This window comes from Schistocerca nitens, chromosome 11, assembly GCF_023898315.1.
Source record: "Schistocerca nitens isolate TAMUIC-IGC-003100 chromosome 11, iqSchNite1.1, whole genome shotgun sequence".
Lineage (NCBI taxonomy): Eukaryota > Metazoa > Arthropoda > Insecta > Orthoptera > Acrididae > Schistocerca > Schistocerca nitens.
In genome coordinates, this window is record NC_064624.1 from 160474699 (window position 1) to 160502521 (window position 27823).

Genomic DNA, 27823 nt, shown 5'->3' on the forward strand with positions numbered 1-27823 from the left:
CAGTATACAGTTACACATGTGCTAACATTGTCTGTGTTACTTTATATATATTTTTTTAACAAACCATTTTCTTTCTCCACTAAAATTGAACAAAATGGAGTTACAAGGTTTTCATTGCCTGCCATCAATGTTTTTATTACAATGTACACCATATGACAAATTACAGACGGAAAAGTCCAAGACTTAATCCTCTGTTCTGTCAGAGGATGTTTCACGTTTTACCCCTAGCAATGGTTTGCATATGTGAACTGGCTAAGTAAATCATTTGAAAGGTGGAAGGAAGGCAAGGGTGTACCTGCTGCAATAGGACCGCAGCTAGGAAAGAACTACAGCATTCAAAGCAATCTTCAACCTGATGACCTTCAAGTTGATGACAGTTTCACTACACATACAAGGGACAATTAGTAATGAAAGAGACAAACTGATTAAAAATGAAACAGTTTATGGGAGGAGTTTTGTACATTAATAATTTTAGGTTGGTATCATTGCAACGAGCTAAAAACAGTTGACGGATAAAAACTTGTTTGTTTATAACCTCGATATTGCGCAGAGAGTCTTCTTCAAGTTTCCACGGTAGTTGAACAACATTCAGTGATTGATTTTTTGCTATCTAAGGTGAAAATCTGGCTAAAATCTTTTCTCCGATGATCTTACAGTACAATGAATGTTGTATGAACCATGGATATATTTATAAGTGTGTGGAACAGTTAAAGAAATGGTCGAACCTCAGTGACTGATGAGCAACGTCCTGACCAGCCAGTTGACGTATCAACTATTTCACTTGAAAGTTGCACTGATGACATTATTCTTGAATACCAAAGTATTAGAGTTGAACATATAGCAAAGGCAGTTGCAGTAAGTGTTGGCACGGTTCATAACTTTGTCAGAAACGAGCTCAACTACAGCAAAACAAGTACAAGGTGTGTCCCAAAAGAGTTAACGCCACAACACAAGGAAACAAGACTCGAAGTGTGTACAGACTCGATAGAATGCTATGGAAGGGAAGGTGACCAACCCTTTTCTAAACAAGATTTTTAATGTGTGATGAAACTTGGGTTCACTCGAGGAGGCATTATGTGGAAAAAAGTTCAGCAACAACGATGTGGTCACAACATTTGTGGAATGTGGCTCAAACAAGACAAATACTTCTTTACAAAAAACTAGTTCATTGGCAGGACTAGTGTATTAATATTGGTGGGGATTATGTTGAGAAGTACTAAAAGTCTTATTTTGTAAAAACATACAGCTTCTTCTTTTTATACCAACTTGGCTCTTTAATTATTTAATATCCTTGTAACTGAGTTAATGCAAAATCCTTCTTTGCTTTTGGTGGTCTTGTAGCTATGATGTGGATACGAATTTTTTTACAGACTGATTATGAAACGATATAGTTAATATTGTGGAAACACCTGAAATATTCGTGACCGTAGACTCATCCAGCATATACTACCGTTGAAAAGTTCTCAGGTTTCCAGCAAGTGGCAGTGTTAAATTATCGTGACATTTCGAAGAATGTCATACTTGTCATCTACTGGCTCCTGGGGTTACAAATCTCTACACGGAACATTTTGAGGAGGTGGCCCTTCAAAGTACCTACCAAAAACCCGAGCACTACTTCTGATACGTTGACAATGTTTTTGTGGTGTGGGAGCACGGCAAGTTGCATTCTCTATGGAAAAAGAGGAGAACGGTTGTCTCCATTTCTTGACATGCTAACCAACAGGAAGGCAGATGGTACATTAGGTCATGGAGCATATAAGAAGATGACCCATGCAGACCTTTACCCATACACAACAAGGTGCTACCATCCAGCATAATGGCAGACTGTACTGGCCACAGTGGTACATAGGATGCAGGTCATGTGTGATAAACGAAGCTTCCCAGCCAAAGGCAGTATTTCACAAATACGGGTACAGAGAAGCACAGATCAGTAGGGCATTTGATAAAAGATACAGCAAAATGGGAAGAGGAGAAAGAAGACAAGATACTCACTTTACTTCATTGCTTGGGGGCCTCTCTCGGTGCAACCTAAAAACTGTCTTATGGCCACAGCATAAGATGAAAGAGTGCTTTGGCTCTGTGAAAGACCCACTATAGCTGAAAGCGCCTGGAATATACAACATCTCTTGTGAATGTGTCCACCAATATATTGGACAAATGGTCTGTATCTCGTTTCAAAAATTTTAACTGGAACACCAACATCATGTAAATAGCAATTAGTTATCTGAATATTTATTCTGGGGTGTTTTAAAGAATGGTTTGTTTACTGTTTGTTTAATGTTGAGTGCACAGGTTTGTCATGATGTGGTCCAGTGATTATCTATGGATGTAGTATGTGGCAGGAAACAGTTGCCAGGAGAAGTCCACGATAGTACTGTCAAGAACATCCCTGCATGTTATTCTATTGAAATATTATTAATTTTGTAATTAAATATGTAGAGTCTGTATTGAGATTAGGATGAAGTATTATCTGTACATGAAGTTTGATTTTGGACGTGGTCTGCAATTGTATGCTAACATGATTTGATTGACTCAAATAAATCTGCTGGAGAGAAAAAGTTATTGGAAACATTTGAATTGGAATAGTTATTTAACCTTACTGGAAACATCTGAATTGGAATACTCATTTAATCTCTTAATTTCCTGTACGGACATTAAGATATTCGAGATTTACAGTATGTGGAATTTTCGTAATGTAATGACAACAGTCAGTGCAATAGCATCTTTGGCAAAGGTAAATTCTGACTGGAGTGATTTCCTCTGTGATTTTGATGTTACCAGTTTCTCAAGTTACAAAAGATCTTGATATTCTCTTCCTACTGGTATAAACAAGCTGCATCAGAATAAATGTTAAGAGGAATATACACATTCAAATTTTATTATGTATCAAGAGAAAGGCAAAAGACTTTTCGGTGAATTGTGGTATTGTTATTGGCGAAATGGTCATCAGCTTAAAAGAAAGCTATATATAGAGCCTCATCAATTGCAAGATAACGAAAATTCACTACCCAATTTAGTGGCAACACTACAAGGCCTGTATTACTAGTTCACAAAGAAAATTCAGTGACAGCAAAGTACACCACACAGGAAGGCCACACTTTTGACTTAGCATTATAAGGGAATCCGTGGAAATAAGGATTCACAAGAAATAGCGCCGAATGATACCAACTTAGTTTGGCACAAAATCCTGGGTGGAAACCTGAGACTTTTTCTCAACCTGAAATATTATAAGTTACAAGAAACTTAGTATTCCTCTGTCTGTGAGGCAAGCAGACACGAAACACTGAAACATGTGCCCTATGCAGAGGGAGAATCCTTCAGGGAAGTACACTGAGGAAGCAACTAATTCTCATTTGTGAGACATTGCAGGACATACTGAGGTAAAGATGGTTTAAATCTGACAGTTTCATAAAAGAGCTATTGACAGTAAGTCTCATAGTGACGTTTGCCTTCTGTAGTAATGATCTGAGAACACCGTGTTATCTCACTGTACACTTTAAGCGGGGGGAGGGGGGGGGGGGTACCCCTCAAGCGCAGCAAAGTTGCTGGCAGCCGACTCTGACGTACTCTGTTCAAATACGGGTGATGAAACATTTTCATCATCAGTATTTGAACAGAAAGGAGGAAAAAGGCAGTCACATTCAGTTCCTGACCACCACATCACATGCCGCACTGCCCGAAGAGCAACACCGTGTAACGCTGAACTACACATGCATTCGTTACACTCGCCTACACCACAGGATAAATTTGAAACAATACAAGAGATTCACATTCTGCAAGAAAACATTTCACTGTCCACAAAAAAGGAAACGCTTCCCAACTGGATGGCTGAATGACACCTCTCAGGCCTCTGTGCTGGCAATGCCTCTAGGCTTCACAGAAAAATTGGAGAGGAGCTACTTGCTACTTGCACAACTCTGCTGTGAACTACCGATTAATCTTTGAAGCTATTTATCATTTCTGCCCATTTTGCTAAGGAGATTTTTGTATATGTGAAGAACAATAACATTGTATTAAGGACTGCCATGCTTTCTGTGAAGCCAGCACGAGTGCTGCAATGTGGAGGCGTCGCCCGCCCGCCGACGAGTTGCCCGTGTGCCACCGGCTAACCTGCTCTCGAATTACTGTATGTTTCCCACCTGGCAACAGGCAACGCATTCTTTTTGTAACAAAAATAATTTTGAATCTATGCTCAAAACTTCAAACTGCTATATTGCTTCAGACACAGAATTGAAAAACTGTATGGGGATTGGCAGCTTCCTAGCAACAGAAGAATATTACAAATTTATACCACGGACTAATGTACTCCACAAAAATACACAGTTCTCAAACAGCATGATACACAATTCATTATTATTAGAGTATGTAAAGTATGTGAAAAATACTCTAAAAATATACATATATTTTTACAAATATTTAATTACATCATTTACAAAACAAAGGAATGCCTCCTGCAGTCTTTTTGGAGAGATTAGGAAACTGACAAGACCATTTTATTATAAACCACTGCACATATAGGAAACCACATATAATTCCCTTCATCCTAAATATACATCTGCTGTTTACATTAATTAATTTTCAAATTACTAGCAGAGAGATGGACAGAAAATGGGCAGAATGTGCATTTTCCTCTCTCAACAATGCAGACTGTTGCGCACATTATCTCTTGTTAATCGAGGTACTTTTTTAATACCAACTTTTGCAACACACTCAAACAGTGAACAGTTTGTGCGCAAGTAACCAGGCACTGGCCATAAATATTAGTTACATAGATGAGGTCTTCTGTCTCTGAAGGAAGCACTAAATTTTGTCTCTCTCTAAAAAAATCACACGAACAGTCTAGAATTTTTGGATAGTGGTCCAACTGGCAACAGAAGGCCAGGGTATCACGTAGGGGCCTCCATAAACTCTTACTAATCTGTCTTTCCGTGTTACAAACTCTTTCAGTTTGCTCTTACAATATATGCCATTTCATTCGCTACCCCTTCATTCATCATTATTATTAATAATAATATATGGACACTAGTGCCAAAGGTCTGAAACAGAGGTGATTTAATACATTTACTTACATATGGAGCAATTTATGTCATCAACAACCAATTTCTATAAAAAAAAAAATATGTATTGCAAAAGAGAGATCTGAGTTCTATAATAGCCTGTGAATAGTAAACAGCGTCCACTGCCTTCAGAACTAATTCTAATATGAATAAAATACACATTCTGCAGGCAGTAAAAATATAATCACTGCTCGTTAGTCTTCATCCAGTCCTCTCCACGGCAAAGTCAAAGAACATTCCAAAGGTAAACTGATTGTGAACAACAGTACACAGCTTACAGCAAAGTGTCTATAAAAATAAAATCTGCCAAAAAATGTAAACCAATCAATTAATTTTCATCAAAGAAAAATGAAGACAGTTAATCGTAAACAGATATCCAACATTTGCATATCATACATTTATTAAAGAATTAAATATGCAGCAATTGTATCAATTACACATGTGTGACAGCGAGAAAATGTAGTTCACATTTCAATCATCCTCCAAATGGATAAACAATAGCAGAAAATTCATTTTTGACATCACACAGACTGCCACACATTTTCTTCCTTATTCACCATTTGCACACGAAAAAATAACAAAGTTGACTCCCTGACAGTAAATGTTTCAAATGTACGCTTTCCACTGAATGTTGTGCATATATATCAACATCATTCACTATGTCTGTGGTCTTCTGAACCAGTATACTGCATGAGCAATCTTTTAAATCTAAATAACTATGCTAATGGAAGACGGTGGATCAATTAGTTACATAAGTAGATGACACTACACCACACCTTCACCAACCCGAACACTGCCTGCCGACAGAAGAGTATGCCTGCGCCACCTGATGGCAGAACTGTGCAAAAAACCTCCATCCCACTCTCATCACCAGGCACTGATGTACAAAATGTAAAAAGGTTATACCTACTAACTACATCAGTTTCTCACTTTTATCTCCCATATGCAGAAATAATTATATCATCTATGATGTTTTATATCAACATCTCCAACAACAACATTAAATTAGTACAAGCAATATGTATGTAGGATCACCCCCCTCCCCCCTATCTTCCCAGAAATACATATGAAATGCTAAAATCTAAGAAACAGATTCTGAAAATAAGTTTATGCTTAGATATATTACCAAAAGAGTTGATATATATACAAAACAGTATACATATAGCAAAAATACGACTGTTACATTGAAACAGTCATGGTGTAAGTAATATATTTAAATTTTGTTTTTGTATATAACAAAATTTAACATGTAAATGTACAATCAACATCAGATTAAAAAGTAATTAATTACTGTGATTCTGGGTGTTTAGAAGTACTGTAGAGAGAAAAAAAAGTCTTGGAGTCTAAACATGATTCCATATAAGAGTTTTGTGGAAGTGAAAATAGGAAATGAAAACTTTTAAAGCACATTTCATTTCAGGAAGCCACTGTAGTCAGGATACAGATTAAACAGAGTGTACAAAATATATAGTCATACAAATATATAGTTTATATATCAAATATGGGCAGGTTAAGTATCTATGCCTCATTTTCATTTTCTGCTACAGACGGTCTCGGAGATTCTTCACTCAAAAGGAGCTCTAAATAAATTCTGTCTCAATAAAACTGTAGAACCTGCAAAACACAGTCAGAGCTCTTCATTAGGCACTAAAGTTGTAGACCTATTCAATTTTGTGCAGCAGTGAGAGACTGCACTGAGATTCTGTTTTTGGGCAAGTGTCTGGATAAAACAGCCCCTACCTTACGTGGAGTGCGCACAGAAAAAGGATATTATGGGGAAAAGAGAGAATGCTGTAGAGGTGGTGAAGCAGCCCTACAGAGGGGTGGTGGACGGTGGTGCCGGCGGGCCCGTGCCCATCACACTCTGTATGCGAACTGCGGCCTCCTGGGACAGCGCCGCCTCGCGCAGTACCTGGAAAAAAACACGTGTGGCAGGACTTAACGCAACAGATTCCCACAGGGTCACAGCTCAGAACAGTGGAGTCATGACTGACAAGTTTTAAACTTGACAATGAAGATAAAATAATTTGTAATTTACCCACAAAAAGCAGGATTTTGAAGAAACATTTGGGAGCTTAAGTGAAATCAATTTCTGTTCATGCAGTATTTACCTTAACAGTTTATAGTTATCAGGAGAAAGAAAACTGATAAGACTTTTATCCATTGTGGATGTGGAGCACTGCGACTGTGGTGTGAACAGGTTTTCAGAAATTACTGCAACCAGTCGCCTTTTATGTAGATGTATTTTATTTAACCATGACCGGTTTCGAGCTGCCTAGCAACTCATCATCAGATGGTGTATACATTTAGTGCTTTTTTGTACCCATTGTGTGGGTGGTTGAGTATCTGTGGCTAGACAGAAACGAGAACAAATAATCGCTACATGTGGTACAGTAACACGAAATATTTACAGCATAATTTATGTTTAACGTATAAGAGCAAATAATCACTACATGTGGTACAGTTACATGAAATATTTACAGTTTAATTTACGTTTTGAGGTGTTACTTACAAATAAATCTTTTTGCAGGTATATATATCTCTTTTAGGACGTATTTTTGAAACCATTGTGTCTTGTTTTGCACAATTTCACAAGATAAAACTTTCACTAGATGTATATTACTTTTATGAGGCACTGTTGGAAACATATATCTCGTTTTTCGTAAACATCGCTGAACACACTTAGCCACAGATACGAATACTGGATTTACACATTATAAACAAGCCAAAGATTGCAATATAACTACAGTATCAAAGATTTCAAGTTGACCAGAGGCATTATTAGTCATCACACACACTGACAAGAGATTTGTCTTTATTACATAGAAAATAAATGTAAATTAGCTTAAACTAGTAAAATGTTTATTTATAAATTAGCTGTGCAATTTAACAGGTATATAAAACTAGATTTTATACATTATATTTCAGTTACATTTAAGATTATTGGTATTGAGAGTATTATGACAGCTAATTTCTTGCTCCTTCCATTGGCTGATCTTGGCATATGATGTCTGGGATGAGAGGTTGATGGTTAACTTGAAATAATAAGTAATGCTGGAACTTGTAAGGGTGTGGAAAAGGAGTTGGCGGTGGGGGGGGGAGATGGTTGTACAGGAAAAAGGAGAGGGGGGGGGTTGAGAGGGTGATGTGGAGAGAGCAGAGAGCTGAAGGGGGGGGGGGCAGAAGTGGTACAAGCTTTTATGTGTGTGTGTGGGGGGGGGGGGCATTTTGTTACTGAATGACTGTTTAGTTTTTTAAGTTCAAAGAATCCTTAAAATTCTGAAAGAAGGAGTTATTCGCCAGTTCTGTCTGCTCATTTAAAATGGTATGTGGGGAATAATGTTTGTGGGTAAAAATCTCTAATTGTTCGAGAAGATCCATCTTGAATCCCTTGTCTACAGTGTGTAGGATTTGAAGGTTAGTTTTAATGTCTGTTATGGAATGTTTATTATCTGCTAGATGGGTAGCAAAAGTGGATCTATTTAAGTTGTTTAGGCGAAGTGCATCAGTGTGCTCTTTGTATCGGATCTCAAAATTTCTACCTGTTTGCCCTATGTAGTAGCAGGAGCAGCTGTCACATCTTAATTTATATATACCAGATTTTTGGTAGGGTGTGCTGGCTCTTTTGGTGTTGTGGACTATTTTGTTCTGTATTTTGTTGTTAGTGTGAAAACTTATTTTGACATTATGTGGTTTGAATAGCTTAGCAAGTTTGTATGAGATATTGCCGAGAAACGGCATACAAACGAATTTGGTTTCTTCTGCTACTGAGGTCTGGCTTGCTAGTTTTGCTTTGTTAGATATAATGTTTTTATCTAATTTTTCAATTATGCTTGGGTCATAAGCATTGTTTGATGCTATTGTTTTTAATATATTGATTTCATTAATTTTTGCAGTAGGATCAGCTTGAATCTTGTTGATACGGTTAAGTGCTGATTTGAAAAAAGCTAGTTTATGCTGATTTGGGTGGCATGATGTATTGTTTATTATAACATCTGAAGTGGTGGGTTTCCTATATATCTGAAATTTATGTTTGTTGTTGTGATGTGTTATGTTTAGGTCAAGAAAATAGATACCTTTTTGGGTTTGGTGTTCTACTGTGAACTGTATTTTGGGGTGAACATTATTAAGTTTACCAGCTAAGGCCTCAATTTCAGTGGCTGTCCCATCATATAACAACAGGGTGTCATCAACATATCGTTTATAATAAATGATCTTGTCTGTTTCTATTGGGTTTGCTTTAAAGAATTTAATTTCAAGATCATTAATGTAGATGTCAGCAAGAAGGCCAGCTAGACTACTGCCCATTGCTAGACCATCATGTTGAATATATATTTTGTTGTTGAAGGTGAAGTAATTGTGGGACAGCACTAATTCAAGTAATTCCATCAGCTCACAGATTTCCATGTCACTTAACTTTTTATGTTGTAATAAGTTATTTTTTATTATTCGAAGTGTGTCTATTATAGGTATGTTTGTGTACAGGTTGACAATATCAAGGGATGCAAAGTTAGCTGCATTGGGAATGGAAATTTCTCTGATACTGTCAATCAAATCATAGGTGTTTTTTATGGAATAATTGGTTGGGAATGTATAATATTTCTTGAGTATTTCATGCAGTTTTTTAGTCACTTTGTACCCTGGGCTATTTATGGAATTCACAATCGGGCGTATCGGGTGTCCATCTTTATGAATTTTAGGTTGTGATCTAAGCTTTGGTGCTGTAGGGTTCATTATAACACATTGTTTGGCTTCAATGGATGTCAGCAGAAAGTTACAATTTTTTAACATGTCTTTTATTTTAGCTTGGTATTTGGGTGTGGGGTCAGATTTCAACTCAGTTATGTTGTTATTCTTGAAAAATTCTAGGGTTTTCTTAATGTAATCAGACTCGTACATTATCACGGCTGTGCTGCCTTTGTCAGATTTAACAACAAGGGCACTACTGTTTGTTAGCTTTTTGTTAATTTGTTTCAGTGTTGCAGATTCATCATGTTTATTACTATGGAGCCTTTGTGCATCTATGGTTTTCTTTATTATTTTGTTTGCATCATGGGCTAGAGCATTTTGATCATTCTGATCTAGTTTTGATGTTATACATGCTATTTTGGTGTTAGTTATTAGGTCTTTAACACTGTTGTAATCAAGTTTAGTGGCTATATTATGTTTAAGTCCCTTATTTAACAAATTTAATTCTGTGCTATTGAAATTAATGCTTGTTGTGTTAACTACTCTCTCAAAGAATTTATGTTGCACGGGAGGGTATTCATTTGGTGGAATGGGGGATTTTTTGGCAATCAGGAGTGAGAGCTTTTCTTTTTGTTTATGTGCAATTTTCAACATCTCTTTATGCACATTTAGTTGGGTTAGATCTAAGAAATTCGTGATTTGGCTTAGAGTGAGATAGTTGCTTAACTCTAAGTGCAGCATGTAGATGTCCCTGTTTAACAAGTCTTTTCGTTTGTAATGTGATCTAATTTCATTTTTGATCCATACAATTTCACATTTTCTCTTGGCTGCTTGTGCAGATTCACTCTGGTCTTTAACTACAACTCTTATGTAATTAGGAGTTACATTCTCTAAGATAAGCAACTATCTCACTCTAAGCCAAATCACGAATTTCTTAGATCTAACCCAACTAAATGTGCATAAAGAGATGTTGAAAATTGCACATAAACAAAAAGAAAAGCTCTCACTCCTGATTGCCAAAAAATCCCCCATTCCACCAAATGAATACCCTCCCGTGCAACATAAATTCTTTGAGAGAGTAGTTAACACAACAAGCATTAATTTCAATAGCACAGAATTAAATTTGTTAAATAAGGGACTTAAACATAATATAGCCACTAAACTTGATTACAACAGTGTTAAAGACCTAATAACTAACACCAAAATAGCATGTATAACATCAAAACTAGATCAGAATGATCAAAATGCTCTAGCCCATGATGCAAACAAAATAATAAAGAAAACCATAGATGCACAAAGGCTCCATAGTAATAAACATGATGAATCTGCAACACTGAAACAAATTAACAAAAAGCTAACAAACAGTAGTGCCCTTGTTGTTAAATCTGACAAAGGCAGCACAGCCGTGATAATGTACGAGTCTGATTACATTAAGAAAACCCTAGAATTTTTCAAGAATAACAACATAACTGAGTTGAAATCTGACCCCACACCCAAATACCAAGCTAAAATAAAAGACATGTTAAAAAATTGTAACTTTCTGCTGACATCCATTGAAGCCAAACAATGTGTTATAATGAACCCTACAGCACCAAAGCTTAGATCACAACCTAAAATTCATAAAGATGGACACCCGATACGCCCGATTGTGAATTCCATAAATAGCCCAGGGTACAAAGTGACTAAAAAACTGCATGAAATACTCAAGAAATATTATACATTCCCAACCAATTATTCCATAAAAAACACCTATGATTTGATTGACAGTATCAGAGAAATTTCCATTCCCAATGCAGCTAACTTTGCATCCCTTGATATTGTCAACCTGTACACAAACATACCTATAATAGACACACTTCGAATAATAAAAAATAACTTATTACAACATAAAAAGTTAAGTGACATGGAAATCTGTGAGCTGATGGAATTACTTGAATTAGTGCTGTCCCACAATTACTTCACCTTCAACAACAAAATATATATTCAACATGATGGTCTAGCAATGGGCAGTAGTCTAGCTGGCCTTCTTGCTGACATCTACATTAATGATCTTGAAATTAAATTCTTTAAAGCAAACCCAATAGAAACAGACAAGATCATTTATTATAAACGATATGTTGATGACACCCTGTTGTTATATGATGGGACAGCCACTGAAATTGAGGCCTTAGCTGGTAAACTTAATAATGTTCACCCCAAAATACAGTTCACAGTAGAACACCAAACCCAAAAAGGTATCTATTTTCTTGACCTAAACATAACACATCACAACAACAAACATAAATTTCAGATATATAGGAAACCCACCACTTCAGATGTTATAATAAACAATACATCATGCCACCCAAATCAGCATAAACTAGCTTTTTTCAAATCAGCACTTAACCGTATCAACAAGATTCAAGCTGATCCTACTGCAAAAATTAATGAAATCAATATATTAAAAACAATAGCATCAAACAATGCTTATGACCCAAGCATAATTGAAAAATTAGATAAAAACATTATATCTAACAAAGCAAAACTAGCAAGCCAGACCTCAGTAGCAGAAGAAACCAAATTCGTTTGTATGCCGTTTCTCGGCAATATCTCATACAAACTTGCTAAGCTATTCAAACCACATAATGTCAAAATAAGTTTTCACACTAACAACAAAATACAGAACAAAATAGTCCACAACACCAAAAGAGCCAGCACACCCTACCAAAAATCTGGTATATATAAATTAAGATGTGACAGCTGCTCCTGCTACTACATAGGGCAAACAGGTAGAAATTTTGAGATCCGATACAAAGAGCACACTGATGCACTTCGCCTAAACAACTTAAATAGATCCACTTTTGCTACCCATCTAGCAGATAATAAACATTCCATAACAGACATTAAAACTAACCTTCAAATCCTACACACTGTAGACAAGGGATTCAAGATGGATCTTCTCGAACAATTAGAGATTTTTACCCACAAACATTATTCCCCACATACCATTTTAAATGAGCAGACAGAACTGGCGAATAACTCCTTCTTTCAGAATTTTAAGGATTCTTTGAACTTAAAAAACTAAACAGTCATTCAGTAACAAAATGCCCCCCCCCCCCACACACACACATAAAAGCTTGTACCACTTCTGCCCCCCCCCCCTTCAGCTCTCTGCTCTCTCCACATCACCCTCTCAACCCCCCCCCTCTCCTTTTTCCTGTACAACCATCTCCCCCCCCCACCGCCAACTCCTTTTCCACACCCTTACAAGTTCCAGCATTACTTATTATTTCAAGTTAACCATCAACCTCTCATCCCAGACATCATATGCCAAGATCAGCCAATGGAAGGAGCAAGAAATTAGCTGTCATAATACTCTCAATACCAATAATCTTAAATGTAACTGAAATATAATGTATAAAATCTAGTTTTATATACCTGTTAAATTGCACAGCTAATTTATAAATAAACATTTTACTAGTTTAAGCTAATTTACATTTATTTTCTATGTAATAAAGACAAATCTCTTGTCAGTGTGTGTGATGACTAATAATGCCTCTGGTCAACTTGAAATCTTTGATACTGTAGTTATATTGCAATCTTTGGCTTGTTTATAATGTGTAAATCCAGTATTCGTATCTGTGGCTAAGTGTGTTCAGCGATGTTTACGAAAAACGAGATATATGTTTCCAACAGTGCCTCATAAAAGTAATATACATCTAGTGAAAGTTTTATCTTGTGAAATTGTGCAAAACAAGACACAATGGTTTCAAAAATACGTCCTAAAAGAGATATATATACCTGCAAAAAGATTTATTTGTAAGTAACACCTCAAAACGTAAATTAAACTGTAAATATTTCATGTAACTGTACCACATGTAGTGATTATTTGCTCTTATACGTTAAACATAAATTATGCTGTAAATATTTCGTGTTACTGTACCACATGTAGCGATTATTTGTTCTCGTTTCTGTCTAGCCACAGATACTCAACCACCCACACAATGGGTACAAAAAAGCACTAAATGTATACACCATCTGATGATGAGTTGCTAGGCAGCTCGAAACCGGTCATGGTTAAATAAAATACATCTACATAAAAGGCGACTGGTTGCAGTAATTTCTGAAAACCTAAAGAAAACTGATGTTCTACGGATTGGAGCGTGAAATGTCAGATTCCTTAATCGGGCAGGTAGGTTAGGAAACTTAAAAAGGGAAATGGATAGGTTAAAGTTAGATATAGTGGGAATTAGTAAAGTTCGGTGGCAGGAGGAACAAGACTTTTGGTCAGGTGAATACAGGGTTATAAATACAAAATCAAATAGGGGTAATGCAGGAGTAGGTTTAATAATGAATAAAAAAATAGGAGTGCGGGTAAGCTATTACAAACAGCATAGTGAACGCATTATTATGGCAGAGATAGACATGAAGCCCACACCTCCTACAGTAGTACAAGTTTATATGCCAACTGGCTCTGCAGATGATGAAGAAATTGATGAAATGTATGATGAGATAAAAGAAATTATTCAGGTAGTGAAGGGAGACGAAAATTTAATAGTCATGGGTGACTGGAATTAGAGAGTAGGAAAAGGGAGAGACGGAAACGTAGTAGGTGAATATGGATTGGGGGAAAGAAATGAAAGAGGAAGCCGTCTGGTAGAATTTTGCACAGAGCATAACCTAATCATAGCTAATACTTGGTTCAAGAATCATAAAAGAAGGTTGTACACATGGAAGAACCCTGGAGATACTAGAATGTATCAGATAGATTATATAATGGTAAGACAGAGATTTAGGAACCAGGTTTTAAATTGTAAGACATTTCCAGGGGCAGATGTGGACTCTGACCACAATCTATTGGTTATGAACTGTAGATTAAAACTGAAGAAACTGCAAAAAGGTGGGAACTTAAGGAGGTGGGACCTGGATAAACTGACAAAACCAGAGGTTGTACAGAGTTTCAGGGAGAGCATAAGGGAACAATTGTCACAAATGTGGGAAAGAAATACAGTAGAAGAAGAATGGGTAGCTCTGAGGGATGAAGTAGTGAAGGCAGCAGAGGATCAAGTAGGTAAAAAGACGAGGGCTAGTAGAAATCCTTGGGTAACAGAAGAAATATTGAACTTAATTGATGAAAGGAGAAAATATAAAAATGCAGTAAGTGAAGCAGGCAAAAAGAAATACAAACGTCTCAAAATTGAGATCGACAGGAAGTGCAAAATGGCTAAAGAGGGATGGCTAGAGGACAAATGTAAGGATGTAGAAGTTTATCTCACTAGGGGTAAGATAGATACTGCCTATGGGAAAATTAAAGAGACCTTCGGAGAAAAGAGTACCACTTGCATGAATATCAAGAGCTCAGATGGAAACCTAGTTCTAAGCAAAGAAGGGAAAGCAGAAAGGTGGAAGGAGTATATAGAGGGTCTATACAAGGGCGATGTACTCAAGGACAATATTCTGGAAATGGAACAGAATGTAGATGAAGACGAAATGGGAGATACGATACTGCGTGAAGAGTTTGACAGAGCACTGAAAGACCTAAGTCGAAACAAGGCCCCGGGATTAGATAACATTCCATTAGAACTACTGACAGCCTTGGGAGACGCAGTCCTGACAAAACTCTACCATCTGGTGAGTAAGATATATGAGACAGGCGAAATACCCTCAGATTTCAGGAAGTATATAATATTTCCAATCCCAAAGAAAGCAGGTGTTGACAGATGTGAAAATTACTGAACTATCAGTTTAATAAGTCACAGCTGCAAAATACTAACACGAATTCTTTACAGACAAATAGAAAAACTGGTAGAAGCCGACCTCGGGGAAGATCAGTTTGGATTCCGTAGAAATGTTGGAACACGTGAGGCAATACTGACTCTACCACTTATCTTACAAAATAGATTAAGGAAAGGCAAACCTACGTTTCTAGCATTTGTAGACTTAGAGAAAGCTTTTGACAATGTTGACTAGAATACTCTCTTTCAAATTCTAAAGGTGACGGGGGTAAAATACAGGGAGCGAAAGGCTATTTACAATTTGTACAGAAACCAGATGGCAGTTCTAAGAGTAAAGGGACATGAAAGGGAAGCAGTGGTTGGGAAGGGAGTAAGACAGGGTTGTAGCCTCTCCCCAATGTTATTAAATCTGTATATTGAGCAAGCAGTAAAGGAAACAAAAGAAAAATTCGGAGTAGGTATTAAAATCCATGGAGAAGAAATAAAAACTTTGAGGTTCGCCGATGACATTGTAATTCTGTCAGAGACAGCAAAGGACTTGGAAGAGCAGTTGAATGGAATGGACAGTGTCTTGAAAGGAGGATATAAGATGAACATCAACAGAAGCAAAACGAGGATAATGGAATGTAGTCAAATTAAATCGGGTGATGCTGTGGGAATTAGATTAGGAAATGAGACGCTTAAAGTAGTAAATGAGTTTTGCTATTTGGGGAGCAAAATAACTGATGATGGTCGAAGTAGAGGGGATATAAAATGTAGACTAGCAATGGCAACAAAAGCGTTTTTCAAGAAGAGAAATTTGTTAACATCGAGTATAGATTTTAGTGTCAGGAAGTCGTTTCTGAAAGCATTTGTATGGAGTGTAACCATGTATGGAAGTGAAACATGGACGATAAATAGTTTAGACAAGAAGAGAATAGAAGCTTTCGAAATGTGGTGCTACAGAAGAATGCTGATGATTAGATGGGTAGATCACATAACTAATCAGGAGGTATTGAATAGAATTGGGGAGAAGAGGAGTTTGTGGCACAATTTGACCAGAAGAAGGGATCGGTTGGTAGGACACATTCTGAGGCATCGAGGGATCACCAATTTAGTACTGGAGGGCAGCATGGTGGGTAAAAATTATATAGGGAGACCAAGAGATGAATACACTAAGCACATTCAGAAGGATGTAGGTTGCACTAGTTACTTGGAGATGAGGAAGCCTGCACAGGATAGAGTAGCATGGAGAGCTGCACCAAACCAATCTCTGGACTGAAGTCTGCCCCCGTTAGCTCAGTTGTCAGCACAGCGGAATGTCACGCCAAGGTGCCCGGGTTCGATTCCCAGTTGGGGCAGGAGATTTTGTCCGCTCAGGTACTGGGTGTTGTGTTGTCCTCATCATCATTTCATCCCCATCTCCGACGCGCAAGTCGCACAATGTGGCGTCGAATGCAGTAAGTACTTGCCCTCGGAGGCCGAACTTCCCCGAATGGGGGACTCCTGGCCCACAATGCCTTGCGCTCATTTCCATTTCTGGACCGAAGACAACAACACAAATATTTACTGATGTTTAAAACTTTAACATCCCTGAGATGACAAACTGATAAAATGTTTTTACCAGCTTCAAACCAAAGAGGATGCATACAAACAAATCAGGGGAACAGCCATGGGAACCAGGATGGCTCCGTCCTATGCCAACCTCTTCATGGGCCGCATGGAGGAGGCTTTCCTGAAGACCCAACAGCTGCTTCCCCTGGCCTGGTACAGGTTTATAGATGACATCTTTGTGGTCTGGACTCATGGTGAAGAAACACTCCTTAATTTCCTCCATAACCTCAACTCCTTTTCGAATCTGAATTTCACCTGGTCCTTCTCCAAAACCCAAGCCACCTTCCTGGATGTTGACCTTCATCTTGTTGAAGCTCACATCCACACCTCTGTCCATATCAAACCCACAAACAAACAAACAAACAACAGTACCTTCACTTTGATAGCCGCCATCCTTTCCACATCAAACGCTCCCTTCCCTACAGCCTAGGTATTCGTGGCAAACGTATCTGCTCCAGTGACGAATCCCTCAACAATTACACCAATAACCTGACCAGTGCTTTCCTCTCCCGCAACTATCCTGCAGACCTTGTCCACAAACAGATTTCCCGAGCAATACATTCCTCCCCGTCCAACAACAACGTTCCTACCCCCAGACCACACAGAAGCATCCCCCTTGTCACCCAATATTATCCTGGCCTCGAAAACATCAACAAATTACTCCACCAGGGATATGACTTTCTCAAGTCAACCCCTGAAATGAGATCATCCCTTGACAAAATTCTCCCCACACCACCCAGAGTTGCCTTTCGTCGCCCCCCTAACCTCCGTAACATCCTTGTTAAACCCTACAATATTCCCAGACTACCTTCTCTACCCAGCGGTTCCTACCCCTGTAACCGACCCCGCTGCAAAACCTGCCCCACGTATCCCCCACAACCACCTACTCCAGCCCCACTACTGGTAAAACATACACAATTCAAGGCAGGGCTACGTGTGAAACTACACATGTCATTTATCAACTGACATGCCTGCACTGCACAGCCTTTTACATCGGCATGACAACAAATAAACTGGCTGAGCGCATGAACGGACACAGACGAACTGTCCGCCTAGGAGATGCCCAATACCCAGTAGCGGAGCATGCCCTCCAGCATAATTCTAGGGACCTAGGAACCTGCTACACCGTACGTGCCATTTGGCTCCTCCCACCCAACACCAGTCCCTCTGAACTGCGGAGATGGGAACTTGCACTCCAACACATCCTTTCATCACGCCATCCCCCTGGACTGAACCTACATTAAACAACCTCACTCCCATTCACTCTTCAGTCTTCTCCTCTTTCCCTTTCCTCTTTAGCCATTCACGCATCTTTTCATCCTACATAGTTGTGTTTATCTTTATACTATATACCTCTTTACTTCTGTATGCATCCTCTTTGGTTTGAAGCTGGCACAGTACTTACAGTAGAATATCTTTGGCTTCCCTCTGACAACCATGCCTCCATCCTTGCTACCCTCTCATTTTCCTTTCCCTGTTGCTTCATAACCTGGGTTGTGAGTAACTGAATCTCCTTTCCCTTCTTCCCTTTCTTTCCCCTCTCTCCTCCCTGATGAAGGAACATTTGTTCCGAAAGCTAGGAATGTAAATTTTCAGTTCTGTTTTATGTGTATCTATCGGCTGTACTGAGCTGAGGTAAGTACTGGCCAGCCCCTCTATCTCTTTGTTAGTATTTGTTTCACATCTTTATATGAGATTTTCCATTAATCATTTAAAATGTTTTTACCCAATTATTAGTAAAAAACTAAAAGACAACCTGTAAACCCCTGCCCAAACAAATACCAAAAAATACGTTATTTGGAACTAAAATACAGATGTTGGGCAAATGGGACTAAAAACAGATGTCGGGCAAATGAGTCACCTGATTTTGATGGAATGCCAATCCAATTTTACGAAGAGTGTTCTATGGCACTGGCCTCTTATTTAGTTCATATTTATCATGAATCTCTCACGCAGCACAAAGTCCCAAGTGACTGGTAAGAAGGGCAGGTGACCCCTGTACATAAGAAGACTAAGAGAACAGACCTGCAAAATTACAGACCAGTATCCCTACTTTGATTTGCTGCAAAATCTTTGAACATATTCTGTTTTAAAGTAATAAACTTTTTTGAGACTTGATGTGCATCAATCAGTGTGGTTTTAGAAAGCATAGCTGGTGCGGAACACAGCTTTCCCTTTACTCACACGATATACTGTGAACTATGGACGAGGGGCAGCTGTTCTCGATTCGAATTCTGGAACATTTACTTTGTCTTCTTTAGTGAAGGAATTTTGGAAGGCCGTGTTTAGTAACTCTGCTTCGGTAGCACTGTCGCCGATAGTATTTCCATTGCTATCGCACAGAGAAGCACCGACTGTGCCCCGCTGCCAGCATACTACTACAGATGTCCGGTTATACCGTGGCAGCCACTGCACACCCGCAGCTGCCCCCAGTACAGGCCTACACTTCTCCCCACTACTCACCAGGAGATGCAGGTCGATGTCGGCCAATGCCTGCGCCAGCCAGCCGGGCGTCGCCGTCCCGCCCGTAGCTACTCCGCCCCCGGCCGCCGCCTTCCTCTTGCGCCGTCCCGGCACCCCCGCACCGCCACCCGCCGTCACCAGCAGCGCCAAGTGCGTCACCACGAGGGCGAGTGCAGCCGCGCGCGCCTCCAGCAGGCGTGCGTCGATCGGCGGGTAAACGGCACGCACCACGTCGTCCACCCGAGGAGAGATACGACGTGCCACCTGCCGGCAGAAGCTGTGTACTAAACACCGGCAAACTGACAGATTAAATCGCATGCAGCAGTTGAGAAATGCCACAATTACCACGTCTAACAACAGAAAAACCAGGATGGATGAGGAATGTCCTATCTGCTATCCTCCCCACCCCTTACATAGCGGTATTCTCCTGCCACACAAACCTATATAATATTGTCATCCTTTTCACTCCAGCACTGCTCCAACCCCTTGCTTAATTGTTCAAATCCCTGTAATAATTGTTGTTGTTGTTGTGGTCTTCAGTCCTGAGACTGGTTTGATGCAGCTGTCCATGCTACTCTATCCTGTGCAAGCTTCTTCATCTCCCAGTACCTACTGCAACCTACATCCTTCTGAATCTGTTTAATGTATTCATCTCTTGGTCTCCCTCTACGATTTTTACCCTCCACGCTGCCCTCCAATGCTAAATTTGTGATCCCTTGATGCCTCAGAACATGTCCTACCAACCGGTCGCTTCTTCTAGTCAAGTTGTGCCACAAACTCCTCTTCTCCCCAATTCTATTCAATACCTCCTCATTACTTACGTGATCTACCCATCTAATCTTCAGCATTCTTCTGTAGCACCACATTTCGAAAGCTTCTATTCTCTTCTTTTCGAAACTATTTATTGCCCATGTTTCACTTCCATACATGGCTACACTCCATACAAATGCTTTCAGAAACGACTTCCTGACACTTAAATCAATACTCGATGTTAACAAATTTCTCTTCTTCAGAAACGCTTTCCTTGCCATTGCCAGGCTACATTTTATATCCTCTCTACTTCGACCATCATCAGTTATTTTGCTCCCCAAATAGCAAAACTCCTTTACTACTTTAAGTGTCTCATTTCCTAATCTAATTCCCTCAGCATCACCCGACTTGATTCGACTACATTCCATTATCCTCGTTTGGCTTTTGTTGATGTTCATTTTCTATCCTCCTTTCAAGACACTATCCATTCCGTTCAACTGCTCTTCCAAGTCCTTTGCTGTCTCTGACAGAATTACAATGTCATCGGCAAACCTCAAAATTTTTATTTCTTCTCCATGGATTTTAATACCTACTCCAAATTTTTCTTTTGTTTCCTTTACTGCTTGCTCAATATACAGATTGTAATAGACCAAGATGAATACCTGTCCCATACATCCTCCCATCACCACCTACTCTAGCCCGGTCACGAGCATCGTGTATACCATCAAAGGCAGGGCTCCCTGTGAAAGCAGTCACGCGATCTACAAGCTACGCTGCAACTACTGTGCCGCACTCTACAGGGGCACGACAACCGACAAGCTGTCTGTCCGTACGAATGGCTACCGACAAACTGTGACTGAGAAAAGGCTGGACCAGCCAGTTGCTGAGCAGGCTACCCAACAAAATGTTCTCCATTTTAATGACAGCTTCACAGCCTGTGCCATCTGGACTCTTCCTACCAACACCAGTTTTTCTGAATGCACAGGTGGGAACTCTGCCTGCCGTATATCCTACATTTCCGTAACCCTCGTGGCCTCGACCCTCGTTAGTCATTGTCCTACGCCCACCTATCCCCTACCCTGTTCACACACTGGCACTACACAGTTCCCTATTCCACCAACACACCCACAGTCTTTTTACTTCTCTCCTTTGTGCTCCCTCCTGTCTAACATCCCAACTGCACCTAGCTGTCCTACCCTCTCTCCAACTCGTACCTGTATGAAACTTCCTGGCAGATTAAAACTGTGTGCCCGACCGAGACTCGAACTCAGGACCTTTGCCTTTCGCGGGCAAGTGCTCTACCAACTGAGCTACCGAAGTAAGACTCATGCCCGGTACTCAGAGTTTTACTTCTGCCAGTACCTCGTCTCCTACCTTCCAAACTTTACAGAAGCTCTCCTGTAAAGTTTGGAAGGTAGGAGACGAGGTACTGGCAGAAGTAAAGCTGTGAGTACCGGGCGTGAGTCGTGCTTCGGTAGCTCAGTTGGTAGAGCACTTGCCCGCGAAAGGCAAAGGTCCCGAGTTCGAGTCTCGGTCGGGCACACAGTTTTAATCTGCCAGGAAGTTTCATATCAGCGCACACTCCGCTGCAGAGTGAAAATCTCATTCTAGAAACATCCCCCAGGCTGTGGCTAAGCCATTTCTCCGCAATATCCTTTCTTTCAGGAGTGCTAGTTCTGCAAGGTTCGCAGGAGAGCTTCTGTAAAGTTTGGAAGGTAGGAGACGAGGTACTGGCAGAAGTAAAGCTGTGAGTACCGGGCGTGAGTCTTGCTTCGGTAGCTCAGTTGGTAGAGCAGTTGCCCGCGAAAGCAAAGGTCCCGAGTTCGAGTCTCGGTCGGGCACACAGTTTTAATCTGCCAGGAAGTTTCATATCAGCACACACTCCGCTGCAGAGTGAAAATCTCATTCTGGAGAGAATACATTGTTGGGGAAATAATGTAAATATTAAGCCATACACCAAAATTCAAAGGAATTAACACTGAACTAATGTTCCAGAACTGGAACAACATTTCTTAACATGCCCACATCCATACCTGCACACATTTCTGAACAATGATTACTTCAGCTCTGAACAAGTCACATTAACTCTCTCCCATACCACTATAAGCTTCATTCCCTGACACACTGATGTGTCCAGGAACCCACACAAACATGACATTGGCTCCATCATCTGTGTTACTGTGTATAGCACACAGAAGCTCTGGAAGGCACTAAGTGAAGTGGAACATAATACACAATTGAGAAGCCTGTGTCTTCAGATGTACTGGGTGGCCTGATAGAGGGTGGAAAGCTCTACAGTAAAAATTGAGCACTGTTTTAGAAGCCAGTATCTAATATGTCTGTTGCCAATGACAAAGGTGTACTGCACAACTGAAATGGTTACTGTTACTGGTGTGAGAAAACTGTCACTGGTATTGTGTAGCTGGATATGCTTGAAATCTTTTTAATTCCACAGACCGATGAAGATGCCTGCGATGGGATGGTTTACCACCAGCAAGACGGTGCACCGTATTTCCTCACAGAAGTTTGAGGTATCCTTGATAACCGCTTCCAAGGTCTGTGGACTGGCTCTGAAGGGCCAACTGCACAGCCATCTTGCTACCCAGACTTGACACCAGTGGATTTCTTCCTCTAGGGGTTTCATTAAAGATAGTGTGTATTTTCCTCCTCCATCCTGAAAAATTGAATCTCCGCTGCCGCAGCACAAGTTAAGCTTGATTTGCTGCAATGAGTGTGGGAAGAAATTGATTACACCTGGGATGTATGCCGCACCACAAATGGTAGTCACATCGAACCAAAATGATACTCGACACTTTTTACGTGAAAAAGGAGATTGTTTGTTACAAAATGATGCATCTACCAATTCTATAAGTTATCTCAATAAATTTCTATATGATATCAAAGCTGTATTTCTTTTTGATCCGTACAGACGGTTCAGCAATATTCACACTTGTCAGCACCTTGCTGTTTTGCAAGTGAAATTATTACATTTTTCCTGAGCCTGAGGGTATTTTGTCTGTCTCAAACATCTTGCATATCAGATGGAATTATTTTATCATGGTTGGCTCTCACACAGATCTCAATCATTCTGAGGGAATGTCATCTATTCCAGGGGACACATTTCGACTTCGCTCTTTCAGGGCCCTGTCAAGTTTTTCTTGCAGTATTATAGATCCCATCTCATCTTCGTGTGTCTCCTCTTCCATCTCTGTAATATTGCCTTTAGATTTTTTGCTTAGTATAGCCCTTCTATATATTCCTTTCACCTTTCAGCCTTCTTTTCTTTCGTTAGCACTAGCTTGCCAGCTGAGCTTTTGATATTATACAGTCTCTCTCTTTTCTCTAAGGGCTCTTTAATTTTTTTAAAATGTGGCATCTATCCTTCTAGAGACGTGGACTTTTCCTCTGGCCATTACTGCATGACCATTTCAGACTTTCTGTCAATGTAATTTTTTTAAATGTATGTAGACCTTTCCTCCTCCTTTATTATATTTTTTTTCCTTTTGTTAATTAAATGCAATATTGCCATCTGTTATCTAATGATTTCTATGGGGCTTTGTTCTTTTACCTACTTGATCCTGTGCTGGCTTCCCTATTTTATCTCTCAATGTTATCCATTTGTCTTCTATTGTAGTTCCTTCCACTGTTTTGGTCAACAGTTCCTTAATGCTTCCTCTGGAACTGAAAAACTTCTAGTTCTTTTAATTCACCAGGTCTCATCTGGTTAATTTCCTACATTTTTACAATTTATTCATCTTTAATCTGTACTTCATAACCAATGAAATATAGACAGAATCCACATTAGCAACTGGAAGTATTTTCCAGTTTAAATCCTGGTATATATCTGTCTTACCGTAATATAATCTGCCTGAAACATTTCAGTGCCTCCAGGTTTCTTCCATGTATCCAATCTTTGTTCATTATTCTTCAAGCACATGTTTGCAATGATTAAATTGTTCTGTGCAAAGTTCTATTCACCAGTTTCATCTTTCATTGCTTTGCTGCCAGTCCATGTTGTTCTATTATTCTGAAGTCTCTTAATTTTCCTACTATGAATTAGTGTCCCCATCACAAATGAGTTCTCATTTCCCATAACAAGCTGAATAAAAATAGATTGAAAATATTCTGTAATTGGATGGGCAAAAAATCTACTCACAAAATGGTGTGTATAGAGGTATTGCAGTTTGCAAGCTTTCGGAGCCAGTGGCTCCTTCTGGCAGAAGAGTTGAAGGGGGAGAAAGATGGGTTTAGGAAAAGGCTGGAGAGGCATAGGCAATGAGGTAGAAAGTCACCCAGAACCTTTTCAGCTGGACGAAGCAGCCATTGACTCTGAAAGCTTGCAAATTACAATACCTTTACATATGTATTGTCCTGCCTCCGTTTGGTGAGTAGATTTTTTGCCCATCCAATTACATTATATTTTACAAATTGATTATTTTTGTTGATATAAAAATATACTGAATAATTCTCTTTTCTCAACAGACATTTGTTCAACATCTTTGTTATCTGAGGACTCAGTAGCATAGACAACTTTACTACTGGCGTGGGTGTTGGATTTGAATATGTATAGTGAGCACTATAGTGATCGCTCTATTGACAGCACAGCAATGTTATTCCGTGCAATGTTTATCTGACAGCAAAACTTTTGTTATAAGTTTCGCTGACGTGTGTTTTGTCACTAGTACATTGTCTATTCCATTAATATTTTTATTTAGGAGTAAAAGTGACCACTCAGTGAATAACTGAAGTGTTGAGCCATCGACAGGCACACAGAAAAACATGAGCGTGCATGCGCACGCACACACCTGTTTTATAAAAAGAAGAAAATGCACAACAGTTGCTAAATTAATAGTCTTATACAGGATGCATGACCGGTTTCAAAACACTTGAAAGTTCAATCATGTGGTGTAAAAAATAAAATAACTTAACCATGTGAGATAATCCTAACCCCATTGTTGCCATGGATCAAAAGTTAAGAGTAAGGGGGGACACACAAATTCCATAAAAGCTATCCCCCAATCCACTCAGCCAGGAAGACTAACAGGAAAACTAAATGACCCACCTTACTTCCACTAACTCCCCCCCCCCCCCCCCCCTATTACCACCATCTGCTCAGGCACCTCCTTTAAATAACCAGTTTTGCTGCTATTGCAGGAGTGCATATTTGGGTGTCTTGAGTGTGTGAGAATGTGTGTACTTTTACTAGAAAAAGAGCAAGAGCTTAAAAGCTAGTGTAAGTACTGTTTTCTGTAATACATTTCTGTGCACCATGCATCAATCGGCTGTACACGAGTGGTTGCCTTTCCCTTATTTTATGTATTTAACTTCCTCTCACATACATTTAAGTTTACAAAAGAGATTGCAGCAGGAATGCTGCCTGTCACAGTGTACAAAAATATATTTACTACAATTTGCTATTGGATAATTAATTTTGACATAAGAGGATATATCACCACTTAATTAACAAATGAGTATAAAAAATGGGGCCCTCGGGTCAACATGAATAAACTACATTTTAATAAGAGGTACAAATCAAGATTTATTAGTGAAAGAGTGAATGGGAACGATTACCCATACTGAAGAGAACAAGTACATAGGAGTAAAAATCACTCCAGATGGTAAGATATGTGAATTAGTTCAAGAATTAATGCTGGGAAGTTCACTATTGGAACATTAAATGGTATTTATCAACAAATCGAAAGGAAACAAATAAAACAATCAGATACATTACAGCATACGGATCAGAAGTGCGGACAGTTAAATCAAAATTATTCAGAAGATTGATGGTAACTGACATGGACTTTTGGACATCGTATGCAGGGATATGCAAGTGGAAAGGGTCAGAGACGAAGTAGTTAGGAAGAAAATGAATGTCAAATGTTCAGTTACTGATTCTGTGGAAAAAAACAACTCATATGGTATGGATGCATGAATAAGATTTTGAGAGGAGAGATTGCTGTGATGCATCATGGAATGGGGACCATCAGGAAGACCATCACCCATATGGATACAAGGATTTCCAGCATTATTTAGAAGAAGAAACATTGAAGAAAATTTATGAACAGAAAGGGACAAATTGAGAATGAAAACTAAATTTGATGTATAATATTGGGTTACTAGAAAATGAAAATATATTTTGAAACTGGAACGATAACATTGTTTCTTGTGGCCACGACAAAGACCTGGCAGAAAGAGAGAGAGAGAGAGAGAGAGAGAGAGAGAGAGAGAGAGAGAGAGAAAATCAACTTTGTCAAGGAGAATGTGTATGGTAACAGATTTGTATGAATAAAAATCTCTCTGTGTACATGCCACATCAATTCAGGATAAAACTCCAAGCTTTCAACCACTACCTCCATGGTCGTCGTCGTCAGGGCTAAAACTGACTGTCGTGAACTAGCGAGGTTCCCACTTTTATATGCCAAGGGCGGCTTCTGATTGGCTGGAATATGTCATAGCAACAGCGATATGGAGCGTAGTGAAGTGGTGCCCTCTACTTCCATAGATGTAGTTTCTATCCTGCGTTGCTTGCACTTTGGTGAACAGAGAAACCACGTCGAGGCTGACCATGATATCACTTGGGCCTATCTTCATCTGTTTTATGATATCAACAAACATTTTTGATATTTTAATATTATGTGGGCAGTGACCAACTATAGGCGCCAACAATACCTGTGGATGACACATTACAACTGTTGGCTGCTCATTTTTCCTCAGAAATTTTGAAGTTGTTCCGGCATACCTTGATGACCACTTACTTTTTATACAGTGGAAATTATTATGAAATGGCGGATGGAACAGCCATGGGTTCACCACTGTCACCAGCAATAGCGAATTTTTTCGTGGAGGACTTAGAAGAACGAGCGTTGAGCAGTGCTGACCTCCGCCCATCATGCTTCTACAGATACGTCGACGATACTTTTTTAATCTGGCCACACGGCAGCGACACGCTGCAGCAGTTCGTCGAACATTTAAATGGTGTACATCCAAACATAAAGTTTACATTGGAGTTAGAGAAGGAAGGGAAGTTACCTTTTTTAGATGTGTTGGTAGAGCGAAAGCCGGATGGACGACTGGGCCATTCTGTGTACAGGAAGCCAACCCATACAGATTTATATCTGAGAGCTATGCTGAATACTTTAGTACACAGAGCCAGGACTATTTCCGACAAGGACCACCTCGGTCCCGAGATTAACCATTTGACGACTGTTTTCAAGAGGAATGGTTATTCTGCAGGTGAAATTAAATCAGTATTGTCCAAGAAAGTAAGACACGATGCCAGCCATATACAAGAAGAGGACCAACACATAGCGCGGCTTCCTTTTTGCGGTGCTACAACGAGCAAGATAGCCAGAGTCCTGAAGAGGCAAGGAATAAAACCAGTTTTCCGACCACCTAGGAAAATTAAGGAAATGTTGAGATCAGTCGAAGATAGTCTCGGCTTAAGAGTGCCGGGAATTTATACTATTCCTTGCGAATGCGGCAAGAATTACGTGGGCCAGTCTGTAAGAACGGTTGCCGACCGCTGCATCGAGCACCAGCGCCACCTAAAATACAGGT

The 27823-nt window shown here is 39.5% G+C and overlaps 1 protein-coding gene across 2 annotated transcripts in view; it reads right to left on the reverse strand.

Annotated features, from left to right (window-relative positions):
• Positions 1 to 612: 612 nt before the first annotated feature.
• Positions 613 to 27823, reverse strand: part of LOC126213606 (transmembrane protein 98-like) — a 70631-nt gene continuing 43420 nt past the window's right edge. For both annotated transcript variants that reach the window (XM_049941460.1, XM_049941461.1), the window contains exons 5-6: positions 19517 to 19780; positions 613 to 6969 (exon numbers count right to left, since the gene is read on the reverse strand). In XM_049941460.1, coding sequence (XP_049797417.1) covers positions 6871 to 6969; positions 19517 to 19780 — 363 coding nt within the window. In that variant the 3' untranslated portion in view covers positions 613 to 6870. The remainder of the gene's footprint in view (positions 6970 to 19516; positions 19781 to 27823) is intronic.